Genomic DNA, 19,084 nt, shown 5'->3' with positions numbered 1-19,084 from the left:
ACTCGGTACAGAGTTGGAATGCTATAAAAAGGAGTCCTTGGGATAGTCACAAACACTTAAAGCGTCATTCCATCTTAACAGAAAAAAGAAATTCTCTCAATAGAAAACTGCTCCTATTCTCCTCTCCCTCCATCTCCCAGGGTATAATCATAGCCTCCTAATCCCTGCAAAACACAGATGAGAGGAGTTTGTTTTACAGGGTAGAAAATGTTCTGCCAATGGTGAACCCAGTGTGGCCCTTTCAAATGGCGCCTTTCCCCCCTTCTTTGAAAAGTACACTATGGAGATTTTTCTCTGAGGGGCAAAAACATTAGCAGGGATGTGAGTCCTTCCTTCTTTCCTGCCTCCTCCAGTGAATCTTTCAACCTGTATTTGGCACATCACAATTATGATTATGAATAGATGTATATTAAAACCAAACACTGAAACCCACATAAACAACACCCCTCATGCCCTGTTTCACAAAGCTTCCATTTGGAAATGGGGGAGAAAAAGGCTAGAAAACAATGCAAGTAGAGAGCAAGGGACCTTGATGCCAAGTTTCATTACACATGCAGAGCTTAATTTGAAAAAATGGATGAGATCCATTATTATCATAGTATTCCCTCCAAATCATAGGTCAAGGGCTAAATTTCATGGTTGTTGGTGAAATGAGTGGGGGTAGGTAGGGGGAGAGAGAGGGCAATTCATTCCAGAAATGAGTAGAGGAAGAGTAGGGTTTCTTGGGCAGATACAGTCTCTGTTGCAACTTGGAACAGGAAGTGGTGCAAGAGAAGATGCTTTTTACTCTCCTCGGATCTGTTTTACAACTGGAGATGTTGGCTTCTCATTCCTCTGGGAGTGCCGGCTGATTATTTTTGCAGGCATTATTTGTGTCTGTAAATATTTTTTTCCATATATATCACCAGGACAGTACACTTGAGGCATTTTTAACAGGACCGAATGACATTCTTTAATAGCACCTTGAAGAACTACTGTAACTTTTCTGAGTCTTAGATCACGTTAACACTTCCTTCATGATTCTAGATGCCCATTATCTATGCCAGTTATATTTTATCAATTGCAATGTTTCTGTTTTAAAAATTAATTTTTGTTTTTTTAATTATCTGTCATTTATCTCTTCTTCTCTCTCCCCACTACCTCTGAAAAAAATAAAAATAAAGTCCTTGAAACAACGATTGTTACCATTTATATAGCACTTCAAAATTTGCAAAGCACTTTACCAGTACGATTTCATTTTATCCTTACAACATGATTTTCTTCTACCCGAGAGGTAGTGTTATTATGATTTCCATTTTTACAGTTGAAGAAAGTAAGGCAGACAGAGGCCAAGTGACTTGCCTGGGAACACATAATAAGTGTCTGAGGTTGTACTTGAACTTAGGTCTTCCTGACTCCAGGTCCAATATATTTCCCATACCAACCATGTCCAAAATGGAGTATTTCCTTCTTCATATCAGTCCATCATTTTTCTCTCAGGAAGTGGGTAGAATTCTTCCTCATGGGTCTTTGGGAATCATGACTGTTGGTAGAATGTTTCTTATGACCATTCTCTCACTTTCTTTGGTTTGCCGTTGGATCATAGATTTGTAAACTTGGAGCTAGAAGGAAGATGACTTAGGGGGGCATCTTGTACAGGTCCCTCCTTTTACAGATGTGGAAATTGAAGTTTAGAGAGCTTAGAGACTGGCTTGACCAAAGTTGTATAAGTAGTAAGTTTCAGAATTCTAAGCTTTTTAATTTGATAAACACCTGTTAAGTCCAAGTGCTGGGGGAAACATAAGAAAAAGAAAGACAGTCTTTGTCTTCAAGGAGCTTATACTCTAATGGGGGAAAATGATGCACCAAATGAATCTGAAAAAGTGGGAGAAACAGGAGGTACCTAACCTGGAGTATGACGTTCATAGAGTTAAAACATAACAGTTTTCCTCATGGAAAATGAGGCATTAGAGAAGGTCTTATAGGTAGCAAGTAGCAGAAATGGAATTATGACCTGGGTCTTCTGACTCTAAATTCAGTTCCCTTTGTGCTAACTTATGCCGGGTTGCCTTTTAAAGATGTGTAATTTCTTCAGGGAGAACACTTTACACTGTGATGGATACAGGTGGTATATAATTTAATAAATAGTCTTAGATGGTCAGAAAAATTAAATAGCTTATCCATGAACATCTTGTGGCTGTCAGAATTAAAATATGAATCCAGGTTGTCTTGACTCCAAATTAAGTGTCATATTCCTTACAAAATATGATCTCTCTTTTACTTAATTTCATAGAGAGACTTTGCAAGAAATAAGGAAGTAAGAGTACCAGAAGATAACCTCCCACTTGGCATCAGCATAGGGAGCAGGTCAGGCTGATTCACCTCTCCTGTTTGTAGGCTTAGCCCTTGAGTTCTCTGACAACCACCTTTCTTATTCCAATTCTGAGGTTTCCTGGACTTCAATGAAATCCGCCTAAATATTGTTACTCCTTTGAACAAGTGAATCATGTCATTATTAAAAGCATTTTGTTTAGGTGCTTGTTCAAGATGCAGTAGACTTGTCACACATGGTCCCAGAAAACCCCTTGTGCTTGTTTGCCCTGGCTGGAGAAGCCACTTGGTGAACTCCTCTCTGTTCTGCTGGGTGGTATTCCTGGGTAAAAGAGGAGAGAGGGCAGAAGCCCTTATGGTAGTCTGCTCAGCTTGGGACAGTTCATCCAACACTGACATTTGAAGCCTCCTTTGACCCCCTTCTTGTTCCCCCAGAACTTGATGGGTTTCTTTTTTTTTTTTTTTTTTTTTTTCAGCAAAACTAAACAGTTTATTTTTTTAAAGTCTGACATCATTAAATGCACTGTTGCATACCCATAGTTCCCCATATCTGGAAAGAAGCTAAGGATACAAATTTTTTTTTTTTTTATTAATTTTTTTATTTTTTTTAATGTTTAACAATCACTGCCATACAATTGCGATTTTATCCCTCCCCACCCACCCCCCACTACCTCCCTCCCTCCCCACGACTGCATACAATTCTGTATAGATTCTACATATACTTTCCTATTGAGTATATTTTCACTATCGTCATGCTATGTAGTCAGACTAAGATAAATGAAAGAATCCGTATAACAAATCAGAACATGATACACAAACAGATACACATACACAAACATGATCTGCTACATTATGTGAGTGACTTCCATATTTCTCTCTCTGAGTGTGGAAGGCTTTTTGCCTTGAGGTCCACCATTGGGATTTTTTTTTTTTTCAGAAGTTCTTGTGTTATTACAAAAATCTAAGTCTACCAGAAAAAACTCTCACACACTGTGGTTGTTGCTGTGCATAAAGTTCTCCTGGTTCTGCTCCTTTCACTCAGCATCAGGTCATATAAGTCCTTCCAGGCCTCTCTGAAGTCTTCTTGTTCATCATTTCTTATGGCACAATAGTACTCCATTACATTCATATACCATAATTTATTCAGCCATTCCCCAATTGATGGACATCCCCTTGACTTCCAGTTTTTGGCAACTACATAGAGTGCTGCTATAAATATTTTTGTACATGTGGGACCCTTTCCCATTTTTATGATCTCTTGGGGATATAGTCCTAGTAGCGATATTGCTGGGTCAAAGGGTATGCACATTTTTGTAGCCCTTTGGGCATTTGATGGGTTTCTTATGTAGAGCCTGGATGACTTCCCCATGCTCCTTGCTTGACCCATGCTGTGTGCTCTGCTCTTTATCTCTTTAACCAGAATGGGAATAATTTTTTGCCAAATCCCTCGAGATGCCTATGTTTAGGTCTATTCACCAGAGTCTTGTGAGCCTACAAGAGGTTCACATCTTCTCTATTTTCCTTCGGGCAAATATTTTCTGAAAAGAGGCCATGTCTTTGCTGTGCTGGACACACCAACATTTGTTTATATTTATCTCTCATCTTCCTCCCTATCCTCCTTCATCTGGACTAAATAAATTCAACCTTCTAATTTGAAAAAGGAAAGTTCTTGTTATCTATCATCAGCCCCTTCTTCACATTCTTATCACCCTTCTCAGTACATCCACATTGACCCCTTTCTTTGGTCACATTGCGAGCCAAACCAAGCACCCTAAGTCCCCACAGAGTCTGCCTCAGAGACATAGCCCTATTTGCTCAGATAAGGAAGAGAGGTTCACAAAGCAGGTTCCATTCTGTGGTTAGCCCCTCCTCAGCCACCCTGTCAATAATTAACCTAAGTTGACAGTAATTGCCACATGCCCAAACACCTTAAAAAAATGAAGGATCTTTGGTTTTTATATCCCCTTTACTATGAGCAATTCCCTCTCCTGACCAGCAAACCATTTCTTGTAACAGAATAAAATCATTTCAGACAAATTTAAAAAAACCAAATATCATCACCTCATGGAACAGAAAGAATTATAGATTCAGAGCTAGAAGGGCCCTCTGAAGATATCTACTTCAAGCCTTACATTTTGCAGATGAATAAACTGATGTCAGAGAGGGTAAGTAGTTTGCCTAAGGTCACACAGGTAGTAAGAGAGATGAGATTCAGATGCTCTGACTCTAAATCCAGGGTTCCTTCTGCTGTTCCATAGTGACCCTAATTAAAGACTTAAATGTCTTTTTCCCAATTAGATACTTCTTTTACCACTAAAATTATCTTATGATTTAAAAAATATATGTGTTTAATTAGTCTCAGAGGGACTTGATTGTCATCCTAAGGTTTCATGCAGCTACTTTTCTGCATTTTTCTGTCCTTCTGCAAGGATAGGGAAGTAGGCAAAGGTTGGATGTATACAACAATCACAGGACAAATGACTGGGATCAGAAAGGCAAGTTTAGGAAAATTCTGAGCAAAGTTGGGTTAGGGTCATGTTCTCACTGTCCCTATAAGTACCAACAAAGGGTTAGGAATAGTAGTACTGTGCTGAGATCTCACATGAACAAAAAGTTATTTTAACTTCTCAATATAGCATTTGGGCTATATTTTCTTTTCCATTTTGGGCCCGAACCTTAGATGGAGTTTATCACTTGTGTAGAAGGGTAGCCTTCCAAGAAACAAGTAACCTCTTTTCCGGCGGTGAAGACCTCCCCGCGCCGACATGCCTCTCGTGAAAGACCTCCTGCACCCCTCTCCCGAGGAGGAGAAGCGGAAACACAAGAAGAGCCTGGTGCAGAGTCCCAACTCGTACTTCATGGACGTTGAGTGCCCCAGGTGCTACAAAATCACCACTGTCTTTAGCCACGCACAGACGGTGGTCCTCTGGGTGGGATGCTCCACTGTGCTCTGTCAGCCTACTGGAGGCAAACCAAGACTTACAGAAGGATGCTCCTTCAGATGGAAGCAGCACTAATGACTCAAGATGAATGAGGAACTGTAAAGAATAAAACAAATTTGATACAAAAAAAAAAAAAAAAGAAACAAGTAACCTGCCTACAAAGGACCCAGGCACCCAGGAACTGAACCACTTGGTAAGAATGAGTAAGGACTTAACTAAGAAATACTAAATCCTATCAAGGAGACTGAATCAGACAATGATCTCAATATTGACTCCAAATGAAGAGCTGACTTTGTGGTTGTTTAAAAGCAGCTTTAACTTTGTTCTAATATCATTCTATGCTTACTAAAGACTTATAGAGTATACATAGTATGGTGTAGTAGAAAGATCTGGAATCAGAGGACAGAGGTTCACATCCTTAGGCTTACTGCCTTTGTGATCTTGGGTAAGTCCCTGGACTTTTGTGGTCATCAGTCTCTTCATCTGTAAAATGATGGGGTCAGACTAGACAACTTCCAAAGGCCCCTCCAGCTCTAAGTCTAGAATCCCTCAAAACACCAGAAATATGAACATGAGCCCAACCATAATTTCTCTTTCTTAATTAAGAGTTTTAGGGCTTTCATCTACGTCCACCAGTCATGATGAAAGTGATGAGGATGATGACAACACTGTTAATAGTGCCATGTTTTATTTTTGTAAGTTTTACTTCTGCTTTTTTTGGGCATCATTTTTACTTTCTATTGACTTGTCTCATTAATACCTCCTCCCCGTTAATAGAACCCTCCATCGTCACAAAGGAGTACAGCTAAGAAAAGCAAATTTACTCAGTTGCTATGTATGCATGACTCAGTTCACACCTACAATTTACCACCTCTGTTCCAAGGAAATATCTTAGTTTTAGTCCTTTATTCCATTTCTTGTGGTTATATTGATGTCAACCTTGTAAAGCATACATAGAATTCATCCCTCTGTGCTTTAGAGGTTATGAGGAAGGCAGCCATTGACCTGCCTCTGAAAATGGATTCAGTTCCCATCTTCTTTAGCTTTTCTTCAAAAGGCCTCCTATGATGACTCAGTTAAACAAAGATAAAACAAATAAATCCTTTATCTCAAAGAAGCTTTCCAAGATTATCTAATCCATTTTTTTTTTTTTTTTTGCCTCTAGGAATACTTTACTCAAGAGATTTGGTTGTCTATTCTACTCTTAAAGATAGAACTAATTCTTAAAGCTCTCTTCTCCCTTGTATTTGTTAGCCAGGTTCTTACCTAATTATCGTTCTTACATTTAATTGTTCTGTTTCTTTTGCTGGTTTCTTTCCTTTCACAAATTCTTTAACAATAATGCTCACTGAGGATCACTTCATTGGCTGTCTAGTCTTATCCCTCTGCGCTCACTCTCTTAGAATGCTTGCCTATTCTCATTCTTCAACTTCTAATTTGATCAATTTCAAATTTCATCACCATTACTAACCTGTCACCTTCCTCCGTGTCCTAGAGCTTTAGTTTTATCACCTTTAAAATGTTGACAATAATATTTATACAGTCTGTGTTATGGGCTTGTTGTAAGAAAAGTACTTTGTAAATACTAAGGTGCCGTATCATTGTGAGTCATTATCATCTTCACCATCTTTTTCTTCTACCCTTTTGTTGAGGTGGTTTGGATAAAAAAAAGTCTCAGGACAAATCACAATTCCTTTATATTTAATCTGTGGATTATTGCATAAGTGGATAAAGTGACTGCTTTTTGTAATTGAGTAAGATTTTTTGAATGGCAGATCACCTGTAGATTCATTGATGTCAATATCTTGTTCTCATCTTTTATTGATGGCGCTCAGATAGAAATGGTTTTGAGAGAAGTCACTATACTGTTATTTTTATAGTTAATGTTCTGTGAACTATCACACATATGGATAAGAAAACCTACTTCTTATAAATAAATAAATAAATATATTGTGTTGTAAGCTCATCTCCTTTAGGTTCATTGAAAGTGTCTTTGAGACAACTCAAGTAGCAGAAAGGATAGTGGGGATGACACATATTTCGTCCTATTCTCAAATGACTTTGATTTCTTCTGCTGTATCTCTATATTTCGAGAATTTTTCATTACACATAGCTTGGAGACTGAGTATGCAACACCAATAGACCTCTACTAAAAAACATTGCTCTTCTGTTTTTATAACTCATTCCTAATGTCTGGGTTGTTTTGGGAAACAGTCCTGTCTTTTATGATGATCTCATGCTAGTACAATTTTTTTTTTGAAATCTCACATATTTTTAGGCATAAATTTATATTATGAATATTTGTCATCTGTTGACTTATAAAGTATATGGAATTCTGGTACATAACACTAGTTACCTCATTGTGTTTTTCAAAGTATCTAGTAGATACTAAATGTTTGTAAACCATAGTGATTGTAGTTTTAACCATTTCATTGCACAGTAGGTGTTAATGTTGGAGTTTCTTAAAGACAACTTTCTTTGTGACTTCTAATGGCAACCCAGATGGGTTATCCTGGATCGCTGTCATAAATCCCTCCATTTTTATAAACAAATCCACTCAATTCAGCCATTTTGTTTAGTGTTGGGTTTTTTTTTGTTGTTGTTGTTGTTGATACATTGCTAATTATATTCACGTGGATGTCACCCATACAGTGCCTTTTGATTCTACTAGTTGATCATGGGTTCTGTCCAAGAATGATCATCTTTTGGTCAACATTATTATTGTTATTGAGGCAGCTAGGTGGTATGGTGGGTAGAGTGCCAGGTTTGAAGTCAGGAAGACTCCTCTTCCTTGATTGAAATTTGGTCTTGGACACTTACTAGCTGCGTGACCCTGGGTAACTGCTTTAACCTTATTTGCCTCAGTTTACTCATCTATAAAAAATGAACGGGAGAAGGAAATGACAAACCATTCTACTATCTTTGCCAAGAAAACTCCAAATGGTGTTACGAAGAGTTGAACACAACTGAAATGAGTGAACAACAAAAATTATTGTTATTACCATAAGGCAGAATAGTAGGTAGAGAGCTGACCTGGGATCAGCTCTGTGTTCAAATCTTGCCTCTATTGCAAACTAGGCATTTACCCCAGGCAAGAAAGTCATTGAGTCTCTCACTGTGACTCGGGTCTATCTCTAAGAGTTTAAGTAGCAGAGCAGGTGCTGATCTGTCTGATAAAGATAGTTCCCTCCCTGGGAATTTCTTGCCCGAGTAGTTCTCAAATCTTGTCCAAAACAAATGGTTATTACAGCATATTTCTGCTTACATGTTATCCCTTGAAGTTCACCATACCATAAACTGAACTTGTCATCTTCCCTCAAAGCAATCAATGAACATTTATTAAGTAAGTGCCTATTATGTGCCAGGTACCCTGCTAAGCTCTAAAGCACTTGCTTTCAACTTTTACATGCTATGTGATCTCTAGTTTCAGTCAAATCTTTGGAGTTAATTTTTAACTTCTTTCTCTCCTTTTGCCCCCACATTCTGTCAGTGACTCATTTCTTATGAGTTTTCACTGGTCCAGAGGATAAACACAGATTATTAGAAGAATGGAAAACTGGACCTCTGGGGCAAGATTTTAAAAATAACACCAACTGGGAGTAGGCTTATGAATGCTGGACAGGTTGATGGGTGGCTAAATAACAGTATCTCCATATGTGAAGAGTTATCATAAAGAAAGCACTTAACACATGACCAACCATTTTTTGTCCTCGCTAGGAAGAAGCATAGCAGTTCAACTGAACAAATACTTCATTAAATGCCTCCTGTTTTTGAGGAACTAGATGCTGAGGATGTGAACATAAAATGACATATGGCCACTGACTGTACTTTTCTCATGTTGGGATTGCTGGTGATTTTCAGTGACATGATCTCACTGACTCAACCCTTCAGCAATTTTGACTAGAGTTTGGTTTACTGTCCCACCCGTACTCACAGGTTGCCTGTATGTCTGGTCAATTCATGAGTACTTCTAAAATGCTTGCTCTGTGACTAGATCTACCCTAGAAGACATGCTAGCAGCCTCCCATTGCCTGGCCAAGGAGATAATAGTAACTGACATTCATACGGAGCTTTGAGGTTTGCCAGGAATTTGTCTTAACTTTTGGTCCTCACAACAGCCCTGGAAAGAGGAAGCCTGTCATCAACCCCATTTTACAAATAAGGAAACCAAGGTTTAATTAGGTGAAATAACTTGCCTAAGTAAAGGTAGTAAAGGTTAAAAGTGAGGTTCAAGATAATTTCTTCCTGACTCTAACCCTTGACTCAACCTGCCATACTGTCTATGTACTTGAAACATTTACACAACAATACAGACCAGTAAATGATCACGTGTAAGACTGTATGATATACTCAGTAAGGGTCAGCAAACTATGGTAGCCATCTATTTTTGTAGTCTATGAGTTAAGAAATGGTTTTCACATTTTTAAATAAGTTTTTATTGTGCTTACAAAAATGTAGCTATAAAAACAGGTCAAGTCTAGCCCACCAGTCACCTTGCTATAAAATGATAGCTCGGAGGCTTAATGATGGGGGTTCTTATATTCCTGGCTATATCATAAGCTTCTCAAAGAAAGAGATTTTCTGCCCATTCCAATGTAGTCCCTACAATATCTAATTCAGTCTCAGACATTCAAAGACTACTTGTAGAATTTATTTTGTAACTTTACAAAAAATGGACTCATCTTCAGAAAACATTTACTAAGTCAAACAAATTTAGCAAATTTTCAATGCCTCATTGTTGTGGGTATGTTTAGAGTTATAAAACAAAAGGATAAAAATAATCCTTGCCTTGTGAAAGTATACACTAGAAAAACTTACTACAACCTCTATAACAATATCCAATAATGCTGTTCTTTGCTGCAATTGAAACTCGTTTTCATGTTGTGAATTTTTTGAGGTCAGGGACTATATCTCATTTTATTCTCATATCCCCATCATCTAGTTTCTCCATAATAGTAGGCATTTAATGAATATTTGTTAAATTGAACTGCTTGGTCTTCTTCCAGTGAAGATGGAAAATGGTTGATCATGTCTTAAATCCTTCTTCTATGATAACTCTTCATATACTAGGAAATTGTTATTTAGTTACCCAGCAGCCTGCTCAGGATTCATAAGGCTACTCATTGTTATTGTTTTTAAAACCTTACCTCATCAGCCCAGTTTTCCATCCTTCTAACAACTTGTCGCTGTTAACTGGACCATCTTCAAATTCTCATTAAGGTTTTGTAGTCAAAAACCATGGAAAAACCATGGGACTCTTACAATGGCATGGCCAAAGCCAAGCATACTGGGAAGATGCCCTCATAGGTTCCATATGTGTGGCAGCATTTCTTGTCTGAGATTGTTTTTGTTTTTACTGATAGTGCTTTATTGCTACTTAATCAGTTCTTGGACCACGATGAACCTTAGTCAATCTCTTTGGATATCTCTATCTTCATGTGTAAAATGAGAAGACAAGGATTTAGTGATCGCTCAAGTCCCTTCTAAGTGTAATATTCTTCTCTTATCTATAGATCTATCTCTCCTAAACTTAAATCAATTCAGTCATTTCCCTAAGTGTATGGCCTTCCTCCTAGTCCCATTGAACTGAATATACTTTTGTTTCTTTCAACAGTTTGCCAGTATTTTTATGTTTGCTCTGAATTCTCACACTCCACATGTGGATGTCATGAGACATCCTCTACCTAAAGCATTAAATATCATCATCGACAACAACAACAAATCATCTAGACCTTAATTTTTGTGTTTTCTTTTTCTTTTTGTGTTTCTTTTATATTTTGTATCTCTTGGTTCATCAAAAATGGGAAACTAGTCAGGGGTGGGGAACCTGCAGCCTTGAGGCCGCATGTGGCCCTCTGGGTCCCCAAGTGCAGCCCTTTGACTGGATCCAAACTTCACAGAACAAATTCCCCTTAATAAAAGAATTTGTTCTGTAAAACTTGGGCTCAGTCAAAAGGCTGCACCCAAGGACCTAGAAAGCCACATGTGGCCTCAAGGCTGCAGGTTCCCCACCACTGGCTTATGCCAACAAAGCCACTTCTTTTCTGGTTACTCAACTACAATGAAATGCAAGTAGGGAAAGCTCACATGTACTGTCTTTAATTTCATGGGGAATGCCTATTCTCTAAAGTACTAAGTTTCCTGAGCTTTCTTTTTCTTCTCTTTTGTGATCTCATGGAAAAATCCTTAGACTGAAAATCAGGAGATCTGGATTCTAGCCCTAGCTCCATTATAGGTCACGGAGGAATTATGGGATGGTCACATAAAGAGAAAATTCTATAGAACAGATGAGCTAACAAAGTCATTGAGCCACATTGGTCCCCTGTTTAATGCAAATTCTGTTGTTCTGGTTCATTATTTGCTTTTTAGAGGTAACTGCCTCTGTATCCTGGGGTTTTAGTGTGGTACAAAATTTTATAGATGTAGGGGTCAGTTGACCGAAGTCTGACTGAAGTCAGTAAGATTCATCTTCCCAAGTTCAAATCTGGCCTCAGATACTTCCTAGCTATGTGACCTTGGGCAAGTCACTTAACCCTGTTGCCTCAGTTTCCTCATCTGCCAAATGAGCTAGAGAAGGAAATGGAGACCGCTCCATTATCTTTGCCAAGAAAATCCCAAATGAGATCATGAAGAGTTGTACACTATTCACTTCAACATGGGAAGTGCAGTATTTAGCCTCTTCTAATAGTTCATTTAGGGGTGAACAAAGCACCCTTTTCTTTTTGGGGAAGAAATTTCAAGTCAGAAGACAAATATACTATTAGAGTAACCCTCCTGGGTGCTACTTTTATTTCTTATTCTTCAAAGAAACCTGCAACCATTAACTTCCAGACCCTCCCCACCCTCTGCAGTTGTGCCACTCTCTTATGCAAGAAGCTATTAACATGATCTTAATATTACACTACAGTAATTTTATTTTGCGTCTACCTATCCCAGTGGATTTGCATTGCAAAAGTATTTCTCTGATCTTTGTAGAATGGTTCTGTTTTCAAACTTCTCTCTTGATGACCTTGTCTTGTTCTTTTATATTCAGTGACACTGTTGACATTGCTAAGGAAGTCAGATGTGGTCTCGGTAATAGCTCTAACAGTCCCCAAGCTGTACAGAAAAAACTGGAAGGCAGCAAAGGTTGCTAAATCTGGAATTTAATCCGGGTCTTGACTCTGCATTCTTTTGACTTTTGAAATGACATGGAAAACAGTACATTATCCATGTTCTACCTGAACAGAATTCAGTGATGTTTTTCAATACTTTATTTTCTTCCACCTTTAAATCCTTTGCTTTTTTGTCCTTAAAACCTGTTTATACCTGTCATCCCATTTGTTACTTCTATGTGCCAGTGGTCAAATGCCCCTGACTGGGTTCACTACAAATTCATATTATCTCATTTTATTTGGGCCCTCATTGCTATATGCCAATGCTTTCATTTTATTTTTTTCCTTCACAGTCTTTCCTTAGCAGCTCTTCCAAAATTTTTCCTCTTTCCTTGAGTCCCTTAACATATCCTCCATTTCCTTTATCATAGCGGATCACCTTGATCGATAAAATAGGGAGCCCCATTGCCGCTGTATTGTTCCTCAAAACCCCTCTACATCTTTACCTCTTTTGCATCAGGTCACTTTCTTTGCTCAATCCCTTGATCCCATGCTCTCTTGTGTCTTCCAGAAGCTTCCCCTATCTATTATTTCCTCTCTCTTTCCTTTTCAGTATTTTACCATCTACATACTGTTTCTCTGCTGGTTACAAACATCTCCAGGCTAAGTCCATTCTTTGAAATAAAAAAAAATTCTTTATTTTTATTTTTAAAATTAATTTATTTCTAGTTTACAACATTCTGTTTCACAAGTTTTGAGTTCCAAATTTTCTCCCCTTTTCTTCCCCTTCCTCTTCCCCAAGATGCCATACAGTTTGATAAAGGATCTACATATGCATTCACTTTAAACATATTTTCATATTAGTCATGTTGCAAAAAAGAATTACAACCAATGGAAAGAACCACAAGAAAGAAGAAACAAAACATAAATGAGAGAGAGAAAATAATATGCTTTGATCTGTGTTCAGCCTCCACAGTTCTTTCCCTGGATGTGGATAGCATTCTCTATCATGAGCCTTTTGGATGACTGAGAAGAGCCAAGTCTACCAGTTAGTCATTGTACAATGTGACTGTAACTATGTACAATATTCTTCTGGTTCTTCTCTCCTCACTCAACATCAGTTCATATGTTTCCAGGTTTTTCTGAAGTCTGCCTATTCATCATTTCTTATAGCACAAGAGTATTCCGTTGCATTCAGCCATTCCTCAATTGATGGGTATCCCTCAATTTCCAATTCTTGGCCACCACGAAAAGAGCTGCTATAAATATTTTTGTACATGTGGTTTCATTTCCCATTTTAATGATCTCTGTGGGATATAGGGTATGCACATTTTTATAGCTTTTTGGACATAGTTCCAAATTGCTCTCCAAAATGGTTGGATCAGTTCACAACGCCACTAGCAATGCATTAGTGTTCCAATTTTCCCACATCTTCTCTAGCTTTTATAATTTTCTTGTTTTGTCATGTTAGCCACACTGACAGAGGTGATGTGGTATCTAAGAGCTGTTTTGATTTGCATTTCTCTAATCAATAAAAGTTTAGAGCATTTTTTTCATAAGGCTATAAATAGCTTTAGTTTCTTCATCTGAAAACTTCCTGTTTATGTCCTTTGACCATTTATCAATTGGGGAATGACATGCATTCTTGTAAATTTGATTCAGTCCTCTATATATTTTAGAAATGAGGCCTTCATCAGAGACACTGGTGTAAAAATTCTTTCCCAGTTTTCTGCTTCCCTCCTAATCTTGGTTGCATTATCTTTGTTGGTCCAAAAACATTTCAATTTAATGTAATCAAAATGATCCATTTTGCATTTCATAATGTTCTCTATCTCTTCTTTGGTCATAAATTCTTCAGTTCTCCATGAGTCTGAGAGCTAAACTATTCCTTGGCCTCCTAGTTTGATTATAATATCAGCTTTTATATCTAAATCATACCCATTTGGACTTTATTTTGGTAATATTGTGGAAGATATTGGTGTATGCCGAGTTTCTGTCATACTATTTCCTAGTTTTCCCGGCAGTTTTGCCAAATAGTGAGTTTTTATCCCGGAAGCTGGAGTCTTTAGTTTTATCAAGCAGTACACTACTATATTCATTGACTATTGTGTCTTAACCTATTCCACTGTTCCACCACTCTATTTCTTAGCCAGTACCAAGTAATTTTGATGATTGCTGCTTTATAATACAGTTTAAATTCTGGTATGACAAGGCTACCTTCCCTAGCATTTCTTTTCATTAATTCCCTTGATATTCTGGACCTTAAAAATATTCTTTTTTTTTATGTTGTAAAAGACTAACTATATTTCCTTCCATCCTATCCTGCTCTCCATTTATTCTATTCTCTCTTCTGACCTTGTCTCTCCCCAAAAGTATTTACTTCTAATTACCCTGTCCTCCCATTTGGCCCAACTTATCCCCTTCTCCCCTACTTTCCTGTAGTGTAAGATAGATTTTCATACCAAATTGAGTGTGCATGTTATTCCCTCCTTAAGCCAAATGTGATGAGTAAGTTTCACTTTTTCCCTCTCACCTCCCCCCTTTTCCCTTCCATTGAAAAAGCTTTTTCTTGCCTCTTTTATGAGAGATAATTTGCCCCATTACCTTTCTTTCTTTCTTCTCCCAATATATTCCACTCACCCCTTAATTTTATTTTTAAGATATCATCCCTTCCTATTCAACTCACCTTGTGTTCTCTGTCTATATGTGTATAATCCTCCCAACTACCCAAATACTGAGAAAAGTCTCAAGAGTTAAAAATATTATCTTTCCATGTAGGAATGTAAACAGTTCAACTTTAGTAAGTCCCTTATGATTTCTCTTTCCTATTTATCTTTTCATGCTTCTCTTCATTCTTGTGTTTGAAAGTCAAATTTTTTATTCAGCTCTGGTCTTTTCATCAAGAATTCTTGAAAGTTCTCTATTGCATTGAATGACCATTTTTTCCCCCTGAAGTATTATGCTCAGTTTTGCTGGGTAGGTGATTCTTGGTTTTAATCCTAGTTCCTTTGACCTCTGGAATATCATATTCTAAATCCCCTGATCCCTTAATATGGAAACTGCTTGATCTTGTGTTATCCTGATTGTATTTCCACAATACTCAACTTGTTTCCTTCTAGCTGTTTGCAGTATTTTCTCCTTGACATGGGAACTCTTGAATTTGACTATAATATTCCTAGGAGTTTTTCTTTTCAGATCTCCTTCAGGAGGTGATCTGTGGATTCTTTCAATATTTATTTTGCCCTCTGGTTCTAGAATATCAGGGCAGTTTTTCTTGATAATTTCTTGAAAGATGATGTCTAAGCTCTTTTTTTGATCATGGCTTTCAGATAGTCCCATAATTTTTAAATTGTTTCTCCTGGATCTATTTTCCAGATCAGTTGTTTTTCCAATGAGATGTTTCATTGGAAATTTTTTTCATTCCTTTGGCTTTGTTTTATAATTTCTTGATTTTCCATAAAGTTTTTAAGTCTCTAGGGAATTATTTTCTTCAGTGAACTTTTGAATCTCCTTTTCCACCTGGCCAATTCTACTTTTTAGGGCATTCTTCTCCTCATTGATCTTTTGGATCTCTTTTGTCATTTGGGTTAGTCAATTTTTTACAGTGCTATTTTCTTCAGAGTTTTTTTGGATCTCCTTTAGCAAGCAATTGATTCATTTTTCATGACTTTCTTGAATCACTCTCATTTCTCTTCCCAATTTTTGCTCTACTTCTCTTACTTGATTTTCAAAATCCTTTTTGAGCTCTTCTATGGCCTGAGACCAATTCTATTTTTCTTGGAGGCTTTGAATGGAGGAGCTTTGACTTTGTTGTCTTCTGTTTGCATGTTTTAATCTTCCTTGCCACCAAAGTAATATTCTATAGTCTGATTCTTTTTCTGGTTTTTGCCAGCCATTTACTTGACTTTTGAGCTCGTTGTCCAGGTAGTTCTCTACTTCCAGTGGGGCTGAGGGGTGTACTGTCAACCTCTTGATTCCCCCACAATCTGTGGGCCTAGAGCTCCAGAAATAGTGGCTGCAGCTGCTCCTGCTGCTGCTGTGACTGCTGTGGGTTCCTCCACTCCCTTTCCCCTCTGCCACCTTGGGGCTGGGACCAGATCACTTTACTCTCTTTCACTGGTCCCACAGGCTTTTCCCACTGACCACTGACCTTCCAATTTGTCCTCAGCATTTTAGGGTCATGATGTCCATAAACTGCCATAGGTGTGAGAGATTCAGTCTCTCCAAGGCCTGCTCAGGTCTTGTCAGTGTCAGTGCGGCCCATGCTAGACTGTGCTTTGCTCCCAGTGTGGTGTGATAGACCCTTCCTGACGACCTTCCAGGCTGTCCTGGGCTGGAGATTTGCTTCACTCTGTTCTTCTGTGGGTTCTGTAGCTCCAGAATTTGTTTAGAGCCATTTTTTACAGGTAATGGCTGGGCTTGGCAAGAGTGCTCTAGAAACCCCATGCTGTTACTCTGCCATCTTGGGTCCCAAAAATATTCTTTAAATGGCACCATCTCCTTAGGCTGTTGCCCTATATCTTTTCTCCTTTTCAAAATTTAACTTCTAGATAGTCTTCTATTCTCTTTTCCCTTTCCTCACCTCCCACTTGCTTCTAAGCCTACCATGAATTAACTCAAGTGAATTATAAAAGAAGGAGATATGTGCTCTCCAGAGGTGTGGGCTTCTGTGGTAAAGTAGATCCAAGTCAGAGTGCAAGTTGCCGAGAGATTCCTTGTGGATGGTGATATCCTCCAGATGCTTCTGTTTGCAGATGACGTCAAATTCTGGACTCCAATTATAGAGGCTTCTGATGGACATGTAGATTAGCTCAGAAGAGTTTGGCTTGACATCCACATAGGAAAGACCAAGTAAATGAAAAATATCCATGGTTCAAATTACGACTTGAAATTAGATGGATAATGTACAGAGCATGCCCATCAAAATATCTATCTGGGACAGTGAGTCCAAGATAAACAGGAGGAGGAGGGTGGGCTAGATTACCTCTAAGGAACTGTAAAGCTCCTTTAGTGACCTCAAACTTCTCATAGAAAGAAAGACTCCTTTTCCTAATGGTAGTGTTTTACTTCTGTCATTGTATAGCTGCAAGACATGTATAACTGAATGAAAAATCATTGGTTAAATGCTTGCTATGTGCTAAACACTAGAACAAAACTCTTTGTTTTTTTAGTATTTAAATTTTTTTTCCAATTGCATGTGAAAACAATTTTTGACATTCTTGTAAAAATTTTTTGAGTTCCAAATTCTCTCCTTCCATTCTTTTTCTCCCTCCTCCCTGAGTTGGGAAGCAATTTGATATAGATAAAGCATGTGCGGTCATGCAAAACATATTTTCATATTAGTCATGGTATGAAAGAAAACATAGACTAAAAAAATGAACAAAATGAAGTGAAAAAAGTATGCCTCGATCTGTATTCAGATTCCATCAATTCTTTCTCTGGAGAGACAGCATGTTTTCATCACTAAGTCCTTCAGAGTTGTCTTGGATCATCATACTGCTGAGAATATCTAAGTCATTCACAGATGATCATTGCACGGTATTGCTGCTACTGTGTGTAATGTTGTCCTGGTACAACATGACACTTCGAAGAATTGAAAATGAATGTCATGTAGCTGACAAGTAGAGGCATATGGTGTGTGTTGTCAGGCTGTGACACATAAGGAACCTTGAAGAAGAATAAGAGTAAAAGATGTCAGCGGAGAAAAGTATGATAGAAAAAAAGGATGGATTGGTCACATGGTGCAAAGGATGCTGACTAGCTAGCATTTATATAGCACTTTTACAAAGTGATCTCTAAATATCATCTCATTTATTCCTTCCACTTACCCTGGGAAGTAGGTGCTATTATTATCCCCATTTTACAGTTGAAGAAGTTGAGGCAGAGTGCCTTGGTCAGGGACCCACAGCTAGTCAATATCAAAGGCTGAGTTTGAAGTCAGGTCTTCCTGACTTTAGGTTCAGCCCTCTCACCACTTTCCCACATGGCTGCCTAGGTGATAGATAGAAAACCTGAGTGCTTCCCTGGGAGCCTTACAATTGAAAGAGAAAGTGCCAAAGGGAAAGGGAAGGGAAACAAGTATTTAAACAGCCCCGACTATGTGTCAGGCACTGTGCTGTACATGTTTTACAAATATTATCTCATTTGGTCCTCACAATAACTCTGATCATTAGTAGCTGTCATTCTCCTTTTTTTTTTTATTTTGTAATGTTTAACAATCACTGCCATACAATTGTGATTTTATCCCCTCCACCTACCCCCCACTCCCCCCCTCCCTCCCCACGACTGCATACAATTCTGTATAGATTCTACATATACTTTCCTATTGAGTATATTTTCACTATAGTCATGCTATGTAGTCAGACTAAGATAAATGAAAGAAATCGTATAACAAATCAGAACATGATACACAAACACATACACATACACAAACATGATCTGCTACAATATGTGAGTGACTTCCATATTTCTCTCTCTGAGTGTGGCAGGCATTTTGCCTTGAGATCCTCCATTGGGAGATTTTTTTTTTTTTTTTTGGTAAGAAGTTCTTGTGTTATTACAAAAATCTAAGTCTACCAGAAAAAACTCTCACACACTGTGGTCGTTGCTGTGCATAAAGTTCTCCTGGCTCTGCTCCTTTCACTCAGCATCAGGTCATATAAGTCCTTCCAGGCCTCTCTGAAGTCTTCTTGTTCATCATTTCTTATGGCACAATAGTACTCCATTACATTCATATAC

At 38.1% G+C, this 19,084-nt stretch overlaps 1 protein-coding gene across 1 annotated transcript; it reads left to right on the top strand.

Annotated features, from left to right (window-relative positions):
• The first annotated feature begins 5,055 nt into the window (after positions 1-5,055).
• LOC140514519 (small ribosomal subunit protein eS27-like) lies at positions 5,056-5,395 on the top strand. The gene has a single exon (XM_072624969.1). It carries the CDS (start codon positions 5,076-5,078, stop codon positions 5,325-5,327), a length of 252 nt encoding a protein of 83 aa, XP_072481070.1. The 5' UTR covers positions 5,056-5,075; the 3' UTR covers positions 5,328-5,395.
• Positions 5,396-19,084: the final 13,689 nt, after the last annotated feature.

Source organism: Notamacropus eugenii, chromosome 7 (genome assembly GCF_028372415.1).
Source record: "Notamacropus eugenii isolate mMacEug1 chromosome 7, mMacEug1.pri_v2, whole genome shotgun sequence".
Lineage (NCBI taxonomy): Eukaryota > Metazoa > Chordata > Mammalia > Diprotodontia > Macropodidae > Notamacropus > Notamacropus eugenii.
The sequence above is the reverse complement of the archived record's forward strand: the minus strand, read 5'-3'. Positions and strand labels throughout refer to the sequence as shown.

What these genes read in the sequence shown, in the direction of transcription:
- LOC140514519 (XM_072624969.1), top strand. Translation starts at nt 5,076, where the DNA reads ATGCCTCTCGTGAAAGACCTCCTGCACCCCTCTCCCGAGGAGGAGAAG.